General features: G+C 39.3%; 1 protein-coding gene across 8 annotated transcripts in view; it reads right to left on the bottom strand.

The window, feature by feature from the left end:
• FAM118B (family with sequence similarity 118 member B) overlaps nt 1-20175 on the bottom strand; it is a 51844-nt gene that overhangs the window by 625 nt on the left and 31044 nt on the right. For 4 of the 8 annotated variants that reach the window (XM_082340580.1, XM_082340581.1, XM_082340583.1 and 1 more), the window contains exons 3-7: nt 18201-18453; nt 9792-10019; nt 7091-7219; nt 5511-5796; nt 155-232 (exon numbers count right to left, since the gene is read on the bottom strand). In XM_082340580.1, coding sequence (XP_082196706.1) covers nt 155-232; nt 5511-5796; nt 7091-7219; nt 9792-10019; nt 18201-18453 — 974 coding nt within the window. Of the gene's footprint in view, nt 1-154; nt 233-3281; nt 3326-5510; nt 5797-7090; nt 7220-9791; nt 10020-18200; nt 18454-20175 lie in introns of those variants that run through there. The other 4 variants (XM_082340584.1, XM_082340585.1, XM_082340586.1 and 1 more) reach the window with 4 other exon arrangements.

Genomic DNA, 20175 nt, shown 5'->3' with positions numbered 1-20175 from the left:
ACAAGACACAAGATACTAGGAAACTTGTAACAGACTTGGTAGGAAAATATAGACTCTTTAACAGGTAGGAGAGGTTCTCCAAGGTCTTAACTAAGTTCTGGGAAAGCATTTTCTGCTGACAAACTGACAAAGAGTAGAACAGGAAACAGTATACCTCTCATTTCACTGTGTGCTGTCGATGAGCCATTTAGCTGGCCTTCTGACCCATTTAGCTGGCCTCTTACCGTCCCTGCTAAACAGAACATACATCAGTATCAGATATTTGACTGAAAAGCTGAAACTACTAATAACAGAAAAGCAACCAACTAAAGGGAGATGAAAGTACATGGCTGACTAAGAAGGATGACATTATTTAGGAATGCACACATTAGGCAGGAGAGTAAACCGGTTAGTCTTCACACTGTTGGGTTAAACAACAGGGAAGCAGTGAGGTCCCTGAGTACACGGACATTACTTGTGAAAAAAACAAGTGTGCTTGCTGTCCCTAACTAGTCCAGAAGGCCAAGTTTAGGTAAAAAAAACTACTCCAGCCGGGGTCGGGAAGCAGCGTGCAAGGGGGCAAATCCAACCAAGTAGAAGAGTGAAAAGTAGCAGACACGCCCACGGTATAAAATGGGTTTAGAGCTGTGCTGTCCCACTGGCCACATGTGCTGTTTAGTTTTAAATTAAATTAAAAATTCTGTTCCTCAGGGAACTCCCTGGTGGTCCAGTGGTTAGGACTCCGAGCTTCCACTGCAGGGGCCTGGGTTCAATCCCTGGTTGGGGGACTAAGATCCCGCAAGCCGAGTGGTGCGGCCAGGAGAAAAAAAAAAAAAAAATCTGTTCCTCAGTCACACTAACCACACTTCAAATGCTCAATGGCCACATGTGGCTTGTGGTTACAGTACTGGACAGAGAAGATTACAGAATATTTCTATCACTGCAGAAAATTCTATTGGACAGCACTGGGATAGATAATGTATAGGAAGAGGTTTAAATCTCAACACACGGGAGGAAAGAATAGCAATCAGAAACATGGCCAATTAGAATATAAACAAAAGACAGCACCCGAACATACAAATTGGTATTCCTCTCTTGGAAAGCACTTTAGCAATATTTATCAACCGCTAAAATGTTCATGCCCTTTGACCTAGTAATTATACTGAGAACCCATCCTACTGGCAAAAGGAAAAACTGTATTGATGAATATACCATTCACTGCAACAGTGCTTACAATAGAAAAAACTAGATACTGCCTAACATAGGGGAATAATTAGGCAACTGTGACATCCACACTGGATTATAACACAGTCATTAAAAACACTGGTTATGGGCATTTTTTACAGAACCAGAACAAAAAAATCTTAAAATTTGTATGGAGACACAAAACACCCCAAATAGCCAAAGCAGTCTTGAGGGAAAAAAACAGAGCTGGAGGAATCAGACTCCCTGACTTCAGACTATACTACAAAGCTACAGTAATCAAGACAATATGGTACTGGCACAAAAACAGAAATATAGATCAATGGAACAGGATAGAAAGCCCAGAGATAAACCCATGCACCTATGGTCAACTAATCTATGACAAGGGAGGCAAGGATATACAATGGAGAAAAGACAGTCTCTTCAGTAAGAGGTGCTGGGAAACCTGGACAGCCTCATGTAAAAGAATGAAATTAGAACACTCCCTAACACCATACACAAAAATAAACTCAAAATGGATTAGAGACCTAAATGTAAGACCGGACACTATAAAACTCTTAGAGGAAAACATAGGAAGAACACTCTTTGACATAAATCACAGCAAGATCTTTTTTGATTCAGCTCCTAGAGTAATGGAAATAAAAACAAAAATAAACAAAGGGGACCTAATGAAACTTAAAAGCTTTTGCAAAGCAAAGGAAACTACAAACAAGACGAAAAGACAACCCTCAGAATGGGAGAAAATATCTGCACATGAATCAACAGACAAAGGATTAATCTCCAAAATATATAAACAGCTCATGCAGCTCAATATTAAAAAAACAAACAACCCAATCCAAAAATGGGCAGAAGACCTAAATAGACATTTCTCCAAAGAAGACATACAGATGGCCAAGAAGCACATGAAAAGCTACTCAACATCACTAATTATTAGAGAAATGCAAATCAAAACTACAATGAGCTATCACCTCACACCAGTTAGAATGGGCATCATCAGAAAATCTACAAACAACAAATGCTGGAGAGGGTGTGGAGAAAAGGGAACCCTCTTGCACTGTTGGTGGGAATGTAAATTGATATAGCCACTATGGAGAACAGTATGGAGGTTCCTTAAAAAACTAAAAATAGAATTACCATATGACCCAGCAATCCCACTACTGGGCATATACCCAGAGAAAACCATAATTCAAAAAGACACATGCACCCCAATGTTCATTGCAGCACTATTTACAATAGCCAGGTCATGGAAGCAACCTAAATGTCCAACGACAGACAAATGGATAAAGAAGATGTGGTACATATATACAATGGAATATTACTCAGCCATAAAAAGGAGCGAAATTGGGTCATTTGTAGAGACGTGGATGGATCTAGAGCCTGTCATACAGAGTGAAGTAAGTCAGAAAGAGAAAAACAAATATCATATATTAACGCATGTATGTGGAACCTAGAAAAATGGTCCAGATGAACCAGTTTGCAGGGCAGAAATAGACACACAGATGTAGAGAACAAACATATGGACACCAAGGGGGGAAAGCTGTGGGGGGTGGTGGTGGGATGAATTGGGAGATAAAAGGCTACATTTTAAATTAAAAAAAAAATGGTCCATATGAAAAAAAAAATCTAAAAAAAAATACTGGTTATGAAGACTGCAGCCATGTGGGAAAATGTATGATGTATCACTGAATAAAAAAAAGTACCGGGGGCTTCCCTGGTCGCGCAGTGGTTAAGAATCTGCCTGCCAATGCAGGGCACATGGGTTCGAGCCCTGGTCCGGGAAGATCCCACATGCCGCGAGCAACTAAGCCCGTGCGCCACAAGTACTGAGCCTGCGCTCTAGAGCCCACAAGCCACAACTACTGAGCCTGTGTGCTGCAACTACTGAAGCCCACGTGCCTAGAAGCCCGTGCTCCGCCACAAGAGAAGCTACCACAATGAGAAGCCCACGCACTGCAACGAAGAGTAGCCCCTGCTCGCCACAACTGGAGAAAGCCCACGCGCAGCCACAAAAACCCAACGCAGCCAAAAATAAGTTAATTAATTAAAAAAAAAAAAAAGTACCAGGAGTGTATGCATACTTTGTTTACAGCCATGAAGAAATGCACAAGGAAAACTTACCTGAAATATACCAAAGTAACTGCTTCTGTTACAGTAATGAATTATAAAAGAATTATTTTCTTTTCCCCATTACTTGGTTTTTCTGAAATAAATGTACTGGGATCCTACAGAATCTTTTGAACCCAAGTAATTCTCACTATGCAAAAGCGAGTAGGCAGCACAACGCCAGGCACACAGCAAGAGGTCAGGGTTAAAAAAAAACCATCAGCAAAAGACCTCGGACCTCTCATCGGTATTTATCTATAGAGACTCAAAACATAACCATGGATGAAAGGTAAGCTTGACCTGTCTCAAAACAAAGAAGTGTTTTTAACCTAAAACTGCTCTGCTAGATTTCAGATCACAAACTTAGCTGACCATTCTAATAAAGCCCCTGGCCACACTGAAAATCCTTGATCTTTAACAATTCACAATACCTTAATGAGTGATAACTCTGGGGAGAGCTGCTCTGTTAGGAAGCCCACGCAGCTAATGAAAGAGTCTGCGCTGCTCCACAACACTTCTGATGATTTTTGTCAAGAAAAGACACAGTGTAAGAGGAACAGCTGTCCAGCAGGACTTTGTTCTTTTCCACCCTAGCATCTTCCCCAGGTGGAATATCTCAGAACGCAGATCAAAAGAAATAAGTAGAGCTTGGCTATGTACTCCTTGCCCAGTGGAGAAGCCTGCTGAGAGTCCTATGTGTGGGCAAACAGCAGAAGAATCTGGAACACTGCAGGACAGCAGAAAACATACCCCCAAGAAAGAATAGCAAATTGCTTTCACAAAAGAGATAAACCAGAAGATTTTTCTTTTTAAGGGTTTTTAAAAAAAGTCTTCTGGAAAAAGGGTAGACCTAGTTTTCAGTGTTCAGTTATGGTGATGCCTTTTACAGATCTTGTTCCATCAAAACACAGCCATGGATAATAAGAGCTTGTGGAATTTCTCATCACAGGAGAATTCCACTTGAAGCAATCTGATTCAGAAGAGAAACCTGGGAATGATTATTGGGTATAGGACAATTAAATCAATCTGTTAATCTACTAATAGATTAATAAATACATAGATTAATTAATAGATTAATTTAATCTATTAAATTACCTGTACCTTAACAGGCTCCCTAACATGTATTCAGATTGACAATGAAAATGCATACTGGCACATGACTTTTCAAGAACATATTCTACTTACAGCAGGAAAGCTCCTTTGGAACTGCGTGGTGAGTCAGAATGGCCATACCCTGGGGTCCGGCTTTATTCAAACTGAGATTTTAAAAAGCGTTCTCCAATTTAGCTATACCAAAAGGTTTTGTATTTTGTAGAGTAACTGAGAACTTGCCTGGAGCCATTAATAAACTGAACCTTTTATCCCCATTTGGCTTTCCTGTTAGAACCTGGAGGTAAAATGTCAAGTGAGTGGTACCCCTACCCTCTGACTTTAATTCCACCATAACAGTTTCCAAACAGCATTTTCAAAGTGTGTCGTTTTTTTTTTTTCTGTTTATAAAGACGAAGCATAATCATAGAAAATGCTAACAGAGAAACAAAATATTAGAATATATCTACAATTTTGTATACCAGGGACTGACCATGGTGGCATTTTACAACCGGTTTTTTTTTTTTTTTGGTCACTCACAGTATTGTATCTCTGACATTATTTTGGGCAGTAAAAGCATTTTTTCTTTTATGGCTTCATATGTATTTCATCAATTAATAAATGGTGTATTTATAGAATCCTCCATTTTCTGGAACATTTTAGATTGCTTCCAATTTTTGCCATTTATCTACAACACTGATTACATCCCTACACTTGTATCTTTGTGCAACTGTGTCGTATAATTGTGCAAGTGTCCGGTGATCTCCTTAGGAGAAACTTCTCCTAAGATAAGTTGTATCAAGTGGGATTTCTGGGTCAAAGGTTTTAAACTTCTGAACATATTCCAAATTTCCCTTTCAGAAAAGCTGTACTAACTTTACCTTCTCACCAATACTACATGAATGTATTCCTTTCCTCACGGCCTTAGCCAAAAGGGAGTTATCATTCTTCTCTATTTTGAAATCTAAACTCTAATTGCATTTCACTTATTAATCTGAAGACTAACCGCCATCTCCCTTCATAATCTGGTTAGGATTATATTCCTCACCTTGGTGATGCCTTTACCCACCACAAACACATAAGAGGCTGAAGAGCGGTTGCCCTCCGACCCCTCTCAGTCTCAAAACGCATCTTACCTGACCTTCCCCTTGTGGAGATCTCACATGTCAGTCGCTTGAAGTATTCTGGAAGGTCAGCATATTCATTTCCATAGGAGATGACCTTAATCCCTTTGTCCAGCATGTTTTCTCGAAGCTTCTTGAACTCGTCCACATCTCCTCTCCGAACCAGCATGAAATGTTCTAAGTCAGATTTGTGCTTGACAGCCTCCAGAAAAAGGGCTTGGAAAGTGGTGTCATCCACAGTCCAGCCACAGCCCAGGAAAAGGAACGACTTGTTTTCATAGAGCTTCTGAATCTCTCTCTTGTAGGAAAAGAAACATATTAATGACACCGTGAAGACATGTCTGAAACAAGAGTCAACAAGGTCATAACTGCTGCATTTAGCAGACTGTGATGACCGATTAACCAGCATTTAAGAGGGGAGATGCATCCCGTGAAGGAGTCTGACCCCCTCATTGTTTATTATTGTAACTTGATGACTGCCCTAAAATTGTATCTTTACCTGGAATTCTCCTGCAGGCTCTCTATTCAGGGTCTCACTGGGCTATGCCTTACAGTTTATTTTTTAGATCTATGTGCCCAGAGGCCATAAGGCAATGAGTAGTCTTCAGTATAGCTTACTCTTCCCATTTTCTTGACCATATCTGCCTTTTTTGCTTAACAGAATAAGCCGTGGATAACTAGAGAAGAGAATTCCATCACCAGATCTGCTCAAAGAAAGCCTGACACTTAGAACATTAATATATACATGTGTGTATACATTTATATACGTGTGTGTGTGTGTATATATATATATATATATATATATATATATATATATCACACACTACACATATATAAATATAAAAATATTAGAAATGATAGTGATGATAGATGCAGCTATGACAGATGTCAGGGAAAGAACAGGTGAAAAAAAAGTTCCCTTATGCTTTAGAAAACATCACATTTTCTTGGTCTTTTTTCACAAAGAAAGCCTCCATTTTATCACCCTATCCAAATTTTTTTCTATGTTTTCCAGTGAGCAATAAGTGAATAAGTGTGATGATTCAATATAAAACCATCACCATTTACATAAAATCTCTTTAGAATGTATGCTCTAGTAGTGATTGGTCAGTGAAAAGCTGCACAAATTAGTTTTGGCATAGAGAGGGCCATTAACACTATACATACCAAACGATGAAGGGTAGTAAGTCTTCTTTGTATGTGAAAATGACACCAATAACACAGTGCCATCTGCTGGGTGTCAATCAAGAACAAAGTAAAACCTCAGAGTTTGACACCTGAAGAGATGTTTGACATTTCCAAAGATGGCATGCACACCCACAAGTTAAGAAGCACAGGAAAGAATGCTTGGCCTTCCTTTTTTTTTTTCCCGCCTTGCCATATGGCATGTGGGATCTTAGTTCCCCGACCAGGGATAGAACCCGAGCCCCTTGCATTGGAAGCACAGAGTGTTAACCACTGGACCCCCAGGGAAGTCCCGGCCTTCCAATTTTAATTAATGAGAAGAAACTGTTATCCCTGGAAGACCAGTGGTGTATTTACAGGTTTCCCAGGAAGGCTCTCCCGAGGGCAGCAAGGTCAGCACCACTCACCATAACTTCAGTGTTCCTGAGCACATTCTGATACCCAGCTGGGTGAAGGACAATGCCACTAGGGTTGGTGTAGACCCCATGAATGTGTAAGACGCTCAGCTTCCGCTTCTCCTGAGCCCACTCGAGGACCTGCACAACACAAACACAGCTCAACCAGGCGGGCAGGGCTGAGCACTTGCTTCAGGGTCCCAAAGGGCAAGAGGCTCTTTTGAGGACAAGGCTTCTGACATAACTCTCCAGCTTCATGATACTATAGGCCAAGAATGCGGCCACCCGACGTGGCCGCACTTTCTACTTCATGCATGACTGTTAGGAATGAGGGCAGCAAGTCTGGTGATTTCTCTTTGAGAGTAACAAGCAAAAATTAGAATTTATTTGTCATAATTTGCAGGAACCACAGGGCTCTTTCCACTGGTGACATACATGACAGCTCTGGATGACCATCTCAGGAAGAATCCCCGAGATGTCAAACCTCGTATCGATGCCCTGGTCTAGTCCCCTTTCACACTTACTCCAGGCTTGGCCATATGGCTTGCTTTAGCCAAGGGGGCATTAGCAAACAAGAGCAGAAGCTTGGAAAATGTTGGCACAATGAGTCTTATTTCTCTTTTGCTGCTTTTGGAACCCAGCTACCATGTGAAGAAGCCTGATGGCCCAGCCGACTGCCTGCACCAACAAACATGCAATCAAGGCCATCTAACACCACCTAGTCTGGCCCCCAGAGGACTGCAGCCATGTGTGTAACTTGCAAAACCGGCAGAACTGTCCAGCTGAGCCGATCAGCCCAGCTCAAGTAGCAAATTCACATTATCACGGGCAAATAAAACATCGTTTTAAACCACAAAGTTTTCAGGGTGATTTCTTGTGCAGCAATTGATAAGTGATAAAAGAATCACTTCGGTCACCTCTGAGTTACCAAAAGGCTACCAATGAAGAACGATTATTTAGATGACAATGATAATAAGGGCCAACTGGATCCCATGTTTCCATTTTCCCAAGGACTTGAGACAGTATAAATTTATTTTTAACATTCTAGAGAAATAAGGTATGGATTAGGGAAAAACAGTCAAGAGGCACAGCGGTTTAGAATTAGAGTATTACCAGGCTCTATTCTAACTGCCAGTCAATGGCTTTAACCCTTAAACTTCAATATTGCCCCTAATGTGGACTAAAATACAAAGCAAATCTTGAGACTCCAGGATGAAAATGAGAAGGAAGATTTCAAGTCTGATTGATACCTTTAACTTTAAAAAGGCCCTTATGCTTTTGATGCTGGTCATGATCTTTGGAGATTGTATCAGAAACAGCATGGAAGCTGTTTCTTGCCATTCATTTTTAAATTTCATTCAACCATTTATAAATTCAAAAATATTTACTGAGCACCTACTATGTACCAAGTACTATCTTAGGCATTAGGGTAAGAAGGGCTGACATGGTTCCTGTCCAAATGGAGTTGCTATTCCTCTGGGGCAAACAGGCAGAAAACAAACAAACCAAGATGAAAATGGAAAGTTATATCAAGTGCTTCATTGAAAAAATGAACCAAAAAATAAGGGTGGGTCCTTTCTTAATTAGGATGGTCAGAGAAGACCTCTCAGAGGAAGTGATTCGTAAATGAAGACTTACAGGTGAAGAAGGAGCTGGCCATACAAAGCATGGGGGCAGCAGGTGGAAAACACTCCAGCCAGAGAAAACCAGTCTTTTCAGCACCATTTCTCTAAATTGGATTTCCTTTTACGACTCGAATTCAAGGTCAGCAAAATCACAAGACTGGCATTATAGCTACTGCTCTGGCAGAGGCAGTACTGTGACATGAGTGCCAGTGGGGGAGTCATTTGTCTCTTCAAACTCTACTTAGCTGGGCTCTAAGTGGGACACAAAGGCAGGCAGGCTCCCAGGAAAACGAAGTATGAAGGCAAATTACAAAAACTACAGGGCAGGACAAATGAGACCCTGTGGCGGTTTATAATCTGTTTTTTCCCCCCCCCTCCTTCTTCAATCATTACGTCTCTGACATCTTCTTATGGCAATGAAAACATTTTCCCTTTTATGGCTTCAGTGTATTTCATCAATTAAATGGTGTTATCTATAGAATATCCCATTGGTGCTAGATTTCAAATTACAACCTCTGGTGACCATTCTAATAAAAGCCTTCTCTCATTAGATGACATAGATGGACATCTGTAATTCCATATTATGGGAGATGGCTTAGGTATAGTATGGGCTACATTAAAAAAAGAAGTCTGCTGAGGTGTCCTTTGAATACTAATCTCAACCCAGCTGTCATTTGGCTTGAAACTTGCTCTTCAGACATCAAAAAGTAGCTTTCGTACATTTCCAACAGATGCCATGAAGAATATATCCTAACAGAGAACTCTAAATCAATACTGCACCCACCTGATATTATCTAGTGTTAAAAGATTTAGATTTCACAGTTCAAATGGCTTCCTATAATCTTGCTTAAAATCGGGTGAAACTGTCAAAACTCACAGAACGGAACACTTTTAAGATCTGTGCTTTTTATTGTACATTGATTTTTATCTCAAAAAACCAAAAACAAAAATCCAACCAGCGATAACAGTCTCCCTTTCTACCTCTCCATAAATGCCAGTACTATACAATATCCCAACCAGAAAACAGTATTTCTCATGAGGATACAATCCACTGGCCTGAAGAGATAAACTAATCCTTTACTTCTTACCTTCTTCTCATCAGTAAGGTCAAGGGATTCAAGTTGTTTCCCCTGATCTGCTGCATAGAGTTCCAGGAGATTGTCAAAATTTGTAGTTAACACCAGGGCTCCATTTTCCATCAGGTGGAGAACTGACTGAAGTAGCTGTTTACCAGAATCTTCCATCTTTGACTCCAAGTCATCAAATACTTCATATAAACAGTCCTTGAAAAATGTGGATCGAACATTACTAGTACGCTGGGGAGCGATATAAGAGAGATAAGTTAGTTCTAGCGTTTTGGTAGGTCATTTGTTTTCATTAAATAACAGCAACTTTTTGAAGAGTGCTTTGCACTTATACTGTCTCTGGGACTTCCCTGGCGGTCCAGTGGTTAAGACTCTGTGCTTCCACTGCAGGCGACACGGGTTTAATCCCTGGTCGGGGAACTAAGATCCCACATGCCGCGCAGCATGGCCAAAATATTTAAAAAAAAAAAAAGAAAAAGAAAAAAAAAGTAGAATACTGTCTCCCTCACAGGGTTCTAATACGGAAAATAGGAGGATACATGCCAAGTGCCAGCTCAACAACTTTAGCACATAGCAAGTGATCCGCACTATTACATCATATGCAAAGAAGCACATGCTCTCTAAATAGGCATTTTTATAGAATGAAGAAGATGGGCATGGCGAGGAGAGGTGACTATTACCCGGTCTAAAGGAAAACTGGGGCAGAAAGCACAGCTCCAACTACCCTTTAAGCAGGCCTCAGGTAAGAATACTTTCTGTTAAACTTTCCTTATCTAGGGAATAACCACTAAAAGACAGCTCTAAATGTGGTTTAACATGTCTTTTTCTAACCCTAGGTGCTTTTTACAGATGCTGATGGCTTTAGGACAAACTGCTTACCTTCTCCCTGCCTGTTTTTTTCCCTGGTATAATTCAGCAACTTGTTTACAAGGCTGCCAGGGAGAATATTTAGTACATGATAACGGTTACCAAAAGTCTGCATTTTGCAACTGTTAAAAATACCAAAACTAATCAGTTCTGAACAGACTCCCTATTTCTTAACAAATGGTTCATTTAGATAACTGCTTTCCCAGGTTTGTTTTGAATACTACATGTAAATATCTCTGAGAACTAATGAGGAAATATAATACCAATCTCAAGTGGGAAGTTGGCTTTCTAACTTAAAAGGCAAAGTGATCCCTAGGACAAAAGGAATTTGAAACAGGAAAGTAACTATGCAGTGTGCTATAACAAATATCTGATCCCTATCTTATCGCTGCAACACCATTCCATTAGATAATACCTAAGCAAGAATCAGTTCTTAAAGGCCCCATTATTCCCCATTCAAACTCCAAGTAACTGCAATTAGCTGCTAGATAGCAGATGAGCCATAATCCTTCTGTTATTCCTCAAAGTCGTCCCCCTACCTTCCTGGTTTCCCTACATTGTATACCTTTCTAATAGCCCATAAAGATCTGTTTCCATGGAACCACATAAGTAGATTCATAAAGCGCACTTCAATTTGCCAAATGTGCTTCCTATTTTTTTCAAAGTATTTTAAAAAACTATCCATTTTTTCATTATACCTTCCAAGTAAATGGTAAATTATTTTCACAGGAGAAAAATGAGAGCACAGAGGTGAAACAGTACCTCTGCCTGGTGATGACACACCCAGAAGTTTGTCTAGTTCTGTGGATCGCTGTTCTAAGCTACATTTACCACAAGACAGGCTTCTCAGTGTACCCTGTTGTCAGTGGGCTCAGGCTCCTTTCTAGGGCTAACTAGATGGTACAGCCCATGATTTATGTGGCTAAGAACGTGGGTCAAGTTTTTCAACTTCTGTCCGCTCTCTTTACATCATGGCATAAATTATTACGTCACATATTTGCAGCCCACAGGCAACCAACTAGGGACGCTAACACTGAATCAGAATGAACAATCTGATCAGAAACGAACAGTGAAGAAACTGAATTTCACTACATGCAAGAGTCAACCACTACTGAATGCCAGGCACTGTTCTAGATTTGTTATCAAAAATATGGTGCCCCTTTAATGTCCATCAACATTACAATCCATGTACCCTATAATCTTGCAATCTCATTTCTGGGAGTATATCCCACAGATGTAATTGCAAACAAATAAAATGACATATGCAACATTATCACTGCTCTGTTACCTGTGACAGTAAAAGACTGGAAATGAGCCAAGTATCCATATACAGGAAACTGGTATGGAAAGATCTCCAGGATATACTGTCACGTAAAACAAACAAGTGCAGATCAGCATGTCTAGAATGCTACCTGTTGACACGGGGATGGAAGCAATGAAATAAGAATACATAGAATCCTATTTGCTTGTTTTTGCACAAAAGAACACTGGAAGGATACTCAAAAAGAGTGGTGACCAACTGGGGGCAAGTCGGGGAAAGGAGCCAGACAAAGCCATGGGTGCGAGTGAGATGCCATGATGTATGCACACCTTTTATACCATTTTGATTTCTGCAATGTGTATAAACAATACCCATTCAAAAAAGGAAAATTAAGTTTAAAATTAAAGAATATGGTGATTTTAGGAACTTCCTCATCTTTCATACCTTGATTTTTTTTTTTTTTTTAATAGCACTGCTCCAGGATGGTAGGGCCATCAGAAAGCAGGTGTTTTAAAAAATTTTAATTAATTAATTAATTAATTTATTTATTTATGGCTGTGTTGGGTCTTCGTTTCTGTGCGAGGGCTTTCTCTAGTTGTGGCAAGCAGGGGCCACTCTTCATCGCGGTGCGCTGGCCTCTCACTATCGCGGCCTCTCTTGTTGCGGAGCACAGGCTCCAGACGCGCAGGCTCAGTAATTGTGGCTCACGGGCCCAGCTGCTCTGCGGCATGTGGGATCTTCCCAGACCAGGGCTCGAACCCGTGTTCCCTGCATTGGCAGGCAGACTCTCAACCACTGCGCCACCAGGGAAGCCCACATACCTTCATTTTGTACTCTGATTCATACACACACACCGTTAAACAACACTAATAAGCCAGCACCAGTTTAATTATTATGCACACATATAAAAACACCTGGGTATACGACCAGGTAAGCATGGGTGTGGGATATACTTCCTTGCTTCTAAGAAAAGAAATACAAAAGGTTAAAGTCTGGAAATAAACGTCATGAGTCACTTATTTTAGCTAACTATCTTTGGGTCCTCTTTCTTTGAGTTATTACATTTTGCATATCAACATAGAGAGGAAGGAAAGCGGCTTCTATAGCTGCATTGATTTCCTCAGACTTAAAATCAACTTTTTCTCTCTTGAAACAGGTGACCCTAGAACTGAATTTCCCACCAGTGGCCTCTCTAAGTAAAGACAAAAGAATGAAAACAAACAAGGAGGTTCCAAGGTCAAAAGGAAATGCCAAACTCCCACACATATTTATGGACATTTTCTCATTCGTTTAAAACAGTGAACTGAATCCAATGTTGTTTCATTTCCTCCTACCCTGTAACTCCCATCCTTCTGATCCCAGACACAGTAAAAACTACAAAAAAAAAATCCTGACTCATTTTCACCAAGGTTATTAACATTTACAGTGCATTTACTCTGTGCCAGACACTTCCCATACATTTTCTCACTTATTTTTCAAGTGGGATAAGTAGCATTAGCCGAGTTTTACAGGTTCAAAAATAGATTCTGAGACGTTAAGTGATTTGCCCAGGGTCCCAGTGCCTTTAAAAATGGCACAGTCTTTCCGGTTCTGAAACCCAAGATTTTTGCAATGGCATTTCCCTACTGTAAGAAACTGGCTCAGTAGATGGGCCTATTAACCCTGTCATATTACTGTTGTTTGTTAGATTCTTTAAAAAAAAAACCAACCAAACAAACAAAAAACCCAAAAAGGACATTTTCAAATGTATTTTGAGTTTTAAACTGAACTAGCCACCTTTTTTTCATCAAACATCATTTTTACTTGAAAGAATGACAGGCAGACAAACGATGACTATTCAGATTTGAGTATTCTCAGCATTCTTGCAAAAATAAATGAAGTGAGCTGTCATTTCGAGGGAAAACTAGCCAATGATCGTTGCCATTGTTGCCAATGATAAAAGCTGAGCTTTCAAGCAAAAATCAGATTTTTAGAAAACTTTTATCTGCCACCATGAGCTTGACAGCTTCCAAATACCTTTGTGATGAGACTGGTGGTGATATTAATGGATGCAATTTTTTTGGATGGTGTAATGAAATGTGTCAAAATCTAGAAGATACGTATAACTCAGTGAAGCAGTATTTTCCCAATGGGTAATGTTACAAAACCGTGCATGGGTAGAAGATGGATCATGGATCTTAATGCAGCAGCATAAGGGAAGTTCAGATTCCGTATCACCAATAACATGGATATGATCTGATATCAGATTCTTTATGGCTATTAATCTTTAGGAAGCCATCACTTACTGAATTTTTGGGGTAGTATCAACAACGAGTATCTATAATTATCCAAAAAGACTATTAAAATACTTTTCTCTTTTCCAAGTATGTACCTGTAAGCCCTGATTTTTTTGCATAGTTAAACCAAAACCTCACAAAGACACCGAACTGACTACGTAAAGCAGATAGGAGAATCCATTTTCAATTAAGCCAGACACTGAAGAGATTTGCAAAATGTGAAACGATACCACTCTTCTAATTTATTTTTGTTTTTGGAAAATATAGTTGCTTTTCATAAACACGTTATTTATGTTAGCATGTAACAGGCTTATTATTATTTTTAAATGAATTTAATGTTTAAAAAATTTCTCAGTTTTAATTTTTAATATAGTGAATATGAATAGACATAACCCACATAAACAAGAGCTGTTTGAGATTCTCAGTAATTTTTAGGCGTATATAGGGGTCTTGAGACCAAAAAGTTTGATAATTGCTACTCTATTGGAAGTGACACTACGACTACACTTTAAGGTGAATACTAAACCTTCATCCAAAGATAATTAGTGACTCAAGTTTGATGTTTGGTTAGTGTACATTTATTGACACTGACTTTAAATCCTCTCATTACTTTCAAACATAACTAACCCACCTAGCAAGGTCATGCTTTCTAGTCTCAGGAGACCTTTTCAACGCATGAATGAAGGCTCCAGCCGAGTGGCACGGCACCATGCAGACAAGACTTGCTGGACTAACACAGCTCTCTTTGTCCTCATGAGCTCTTTCTTTCTTTTTTCCCCCAGAAAGACAACATTTTTGTTACTGGGCTGACACACTTCTTTAATACTTTTCCCTTATATTTTGGGTCTATATACTCTTTAATTACCTTTTTATATGACAATTTTGTATTTTTTTGAACATTAAAAAATTATGCTTTCTTCTTCTTTTCCCTCAAGTGTACTTATGAGTTATTAACACAGCCACCCTCACTTTCATTGACTAGTGTTTGGATCATACAGCTTTTCCATTCTCTTACCTGTATTTTTAACAGCTTTATTGAGATATGGTTCACATAACACAATTCACCTATTTGAAGTGCACAATTCAGTGGTTATTTGTAGATCCACAGATATGTGCAACTGTCACCACAGTCAATTTTTTTTTTTTGGCTGTGCCTCACAGCTTGCCGGTTCTCAGTTCCCCGACCAGGGATGAAACCCCAGCTTCAGCAGTGACAGCCCGAAATCCTAACCACGAGGCCACCAGGGAACTCCCCATCACAGTCAATTTTAGAAAATTTTCATCATCTCAAAAAGGAATCCCGTACCCTTTAACTATCACCCTCTCACCCTCCATCCCTGCTCCAGTCCTAGGCAACGACTAAACTACTTGCTGCTCTAACAGATTTCCCTACTCTGGACATTTCATATGAGTGGAATCCTCTAACATGTGGTCTTTTGTGACTGGCTTCCCCTCAGCATAATGTTTTAAAGGTTCATTCACATTGCACCACATATCAGTACTTGATTCCTTTTTATTGGCAAGTAATAGTCTATTGTGTGAATATGCCACATTTTGTTTATCTATTTGACAGCTGATGGACATCCGCACTATTTCCAGCTTTTGTCCATTATGAGTAACGTTATAAAGATTTGTTTCTAAGTTTTTGTATGGACATACGCTTTCATTTCTCTTGGGTATATGTGTGTGTGTGTGTGTGTGTGTGTGTATATATATATATGCATAAGTGGAATCGTTGGGTCATATGACAACTCTATTTATTTGTTTGAGAAATGGCCAGGCTATTTTCCATCCTGTCTGCACCACTACACAATCCCAGCAGCGTACGAGGGTTACAGTTTCTCCACAGCCTCGTCAGCAATTATTACCCAACTCTTTGATTCTAGCTATCCCAGTGCGTGTGAAGTGGTATCTGACATAGTTTCTGATTTGCGTTTTTCTAATGACTAATGATGTTAAGCATCTTTTCATGCACTTACTGGCTATTTGTATATCTTCCTTGGAGAAATGTCTATTCAAATCCTTTGCCATTTAAAAACTGGATTATTTTAAATGCTGGAGAGGGTGTGGGTGGGAATGTAAACTGGTGCAGCCACTATGGAAAACGGTATGAAGGTTCCTTAAATAGAGGTACCATATGACCCAGCAATCCCACTCCTGGGCATGTATCTGGAGAAAACTCTAATTCAAAAAGACACATGCACCCCTATGTTCAGAGCAGAACTACTTACAATAGTCATGGAAGACATGGAAGCAACCTAAATGTCCATCCACAGATGAATGGATAAAGAAGATGTGGTACATATACACAATGATACTACTCAGCCATAAAAAAGAACAAAATAATGCCATTTGCAGCAACATGGATAGACCTAGAGATTACCATAGTAAGTAGGTCAGACAGAGAAAGACAAATATCCTATGACATCACTTATAAATGGAATCTAGAAAATGATACAAATGAACTTATTTACAAAACAGAAACAGGCTCAGAGACATAGAAAACAAACTTATGGTTACCAAAGGGCAAAGCAGGGGGAGGGATAAATTAGGAGTTTGGGATTAGCAGGTATGAATCACTATATAAGATAGATAAAACAACAAGGTCCTACTGTATAGCACAGGGAACTATATTCAGTATTTTGTAATAAACTATAATGGAAAAGAATATGAAAATGAATATATGTATAACTGAATCATTTTGCTGTACACCAGAGACTAATATAACACTGTAAATCAACTATACTTCAAAAACAAATTAAATTGAAAAAAACTGGATTATTTGCGTTTTTATGAAGTATAAGAGTTTTTTTTATACATTCTGGACACTACACTCTTATCAGATATATGAATTGTCAACATCTTCTCCCATTCTGGGGGCTGTCTTCTCACTTTCCTGATAATGCTCAGTGAGCCTAGTAGCTTTTACAACTTTGGTGAAGTGCAGTTTATCTATTTTTTCTTTTGATTCTTGTGCTTTTGGTGTCATGATTAAAAAACTACTTCCAGATCCAAGGTCATGAAGCTTTAAAACTATGTTTTCTTCTAAGAGTTTTATAGTTTTTAGCTCTTACATTTAGGTCTTTAATCCACTGAGCTAATTTTTGTATATGGTATGAGGTGGAGGTCCCATGAGCTCTTTAAAGTCTTAATTTTTTATATTGTTCTAGGTTAGTAACATTATACCCCAATTAAGGACAAAGAAATGAAAAGATGAAGTAAAAGGCCCTAAGTGTTTGAATGAGTCATGATCTAGGAGGGAATTATCAATACTTTTAAATGCCTTTCAGGTTAACACTTAATGACACTTCTTTCCTATAGGCCCTAGGGCGTAGGGGGAAAAAATCAACACTGATAATTGACTGTTTAAGGCATAAGAGTTACATTTTTTTCCAAGGTGCACTTAATTCATTAAGCTTTAAAATATGCTTTGGCTACTCTACTATTTCCAAATATATCTTAAGTGAATCCTGATTTTTAAGACATTTTTAAAACGAAGCAAGACAAGGAGGCCCTTAAATCATTCAGGAATGGATTCCCAGCTCAGTTTGCTGAAACGCAGCAAAATTCCATATATATATATATGTATGAATGATTGCCTTTAAAAGGAACATTAAAAACTGGCGTTGCTTCATCCACATGAGAATTATCTCTAATGTCTCTGAGGTTCCCTGAAAGGCACAGATGCCAGGGAACACAGCTTTTATAGTAGTGCGTGCAGAAAAAGTAAATTTAAAACACAGCAATAATGGGACAGTGGTCTCATTTTGTACATATAGAGGCCTCAACAACATTATCATCACCATCATCACCACCCCCCACCCACCACACACACTGAAATGAGGTCAAGGAAACTACCATGATTCGGGTCCATAAACAGACATTTTGCAGAAGAGCCAAATGTTATGCAAATCTATAGGCTAGAAACATAAATCTCCTTATTGCATTCAGCATGTGTGTCTGGTTTTAGGAAAGGTCGAACGCCAGGGCTCACACAAGGGTACTCACAGGAGAGAGTTTCTGGATGAGGTCATGGGCAACATGGACAAGGTTCTTGTCTTCATGGAGACATTTCTGAAATTTTTTGCTCTCCTCATCTTCTAGAAGATCAAAATCAATGGCCGCATCCAGTAAGGCCTGAATCAACCCCTTCCAGGATTTCAGGGCTGGGACCTGGGGTGCGACCGCAGCACTGATGCCTGTTCCAATCACCAGCACGAGCTCCCGAGGCTTCTTCGTTTTCAGGCTTGGGAGCAGCTTCCTGAAAAAGTCAAACAAATGAGAGGACTGGGAACGTCCAACAGGCACGAGGCACGAAGACCATCCAAAGCCACGGTTTTCAGCTCTAACTCCTACAGCCACAAAGATGACAAGCACAGGCTTGATGCCTTTCCAAAGTAGTGTGAGCACAGCCAGTGCTTGCTGAGAAAGTAATAACCCTACTGTGGAAATCCTAAAGAGCCACCGTAAGACCAATCTTCTCCTTTGTAGTCCTCTCAACCTAAGAAAACCCACTAATATCAGGAAAAGGTCCAACTATCACCACTCAGTTCAGTTCTGATAACTAAATTATATTTTAAACAAACATAAATTTTAAAAAACACGTCTGATTTGATTTGGATTCCAGAGAGAAAAGAAACCCCCCACATGTGAAATTCCTATTGTTGAGAAATGCAAAACAGGAGATGAAAGAAAAGCCAATAAAAAAACGTAAGTCCAAAGTTTGTGAACACAAAGATGAAAATGAACATGACTAAAGTTGAGCATGAGATAGTCAAATACGGGAACACATTTGCCTTCGGCTTTGTTCTAGATATCCCCAAGCAGGAAAAAAAAAAAATAGTGGCCAACAGAATTCTGAAAACACAAAAGCTTTACATACCTAAATAAAGAAACAACTATTCAATGGATATGACGGAAGGTGGAAAACATTCCTTTCTTCCCGTGATAAACACTGAGTTCTGCCCTGACTTCTGTGTGAGATAATTTTTGTGTTTTGGTACAAATTTTTGTGTTTTGTTTCTCCACGCCCCCTTCATCCTGAAACTATATTAAAATCTGTTTGAAATATGTTTATGCACTTTAATTTTTGCTGATGGCATGTGTTTTCCTAAGAAACTGCCCTTCTAGACCTTTTGTCCACATAATACAATGAACAGAAAAAGGATTTGCATGTTGGCATAATGCAAGAAGGGAAAGGTACTTTTAGCCTTGAGAAAGCTGGTTTTGAAGAAACCACCTCTAGAACTGCCTTCCCTAGTCCCAATTCCATGAAAAACTCATAAAGCACCGTACACATGGAGTCCCTGGCCGCAAAAGCTTAGTCTGCTGGGGAAGACTGATAATAGACATTAGAAGCAAACAATGAAAAATGCACTTCAGTTCAAGGGGATCAAGAAAGTGAAGCGCACACAAACATATACTTAAAATTTCTAGAAGGGGGTGATGAGCAGATGCAAACTACTGCACATAGAATGAATAAACAAGTCCTATTGTACAGCACAGGGAACTATATTCAATGTCCTTTAATAAACCATAATGGAAAAGAAAAAAAAATTTCTAGAAGGATTCATAAGAACTGTAAATTAGTGGTTAACTCTGGGGATTGGGGAGAACAGGGATTTTTGCTTTCCATTTGAATGTGCTGTGCTATTTGAATTCTTTACCTCATACATTATAGATTTGAGATGTGATTTTTCCAAATTTAAGATTCCAGTTAAAAGGGAAAAATTTAACAGTTATGTTTCACCTCTGGTTCTTCCTAAAACACTAAATAATAGTAACTTTTTAAGAAGGCATACATTCATAAAAAGCAGAATAGGAAAAGATGACAAAAATAGGAAAAGTAGACAGAAGAGGTCAATAGATTTTAGAAGCGGTCAAGTAAGAGCTGATTCCCTCTGCAGAAGCTTGGGAATGTTCAGGCACAGCTGAAGGTGGAGGGTCAGTTCTCTGCAAGGCTGTGTCAGAAGTGGTCAGAACT

The sequence above is a fragment of the Balaenoptera borealis genome (assembly GCF_965194805.1).
Source record: "Balaenoptera borealis genome assembly, chromosome: 11".
NCBI lineage: Eukaryota > Metazoa > Chordata > Mammalia > Artiodactyla > Balaenopteridae > Balaenoptera > Balaenoptera borealis.
Note: the sequence above shows the minus strand (reverse complement) of the source record. Positions and strands in the feature narration are given on the sequence as shown.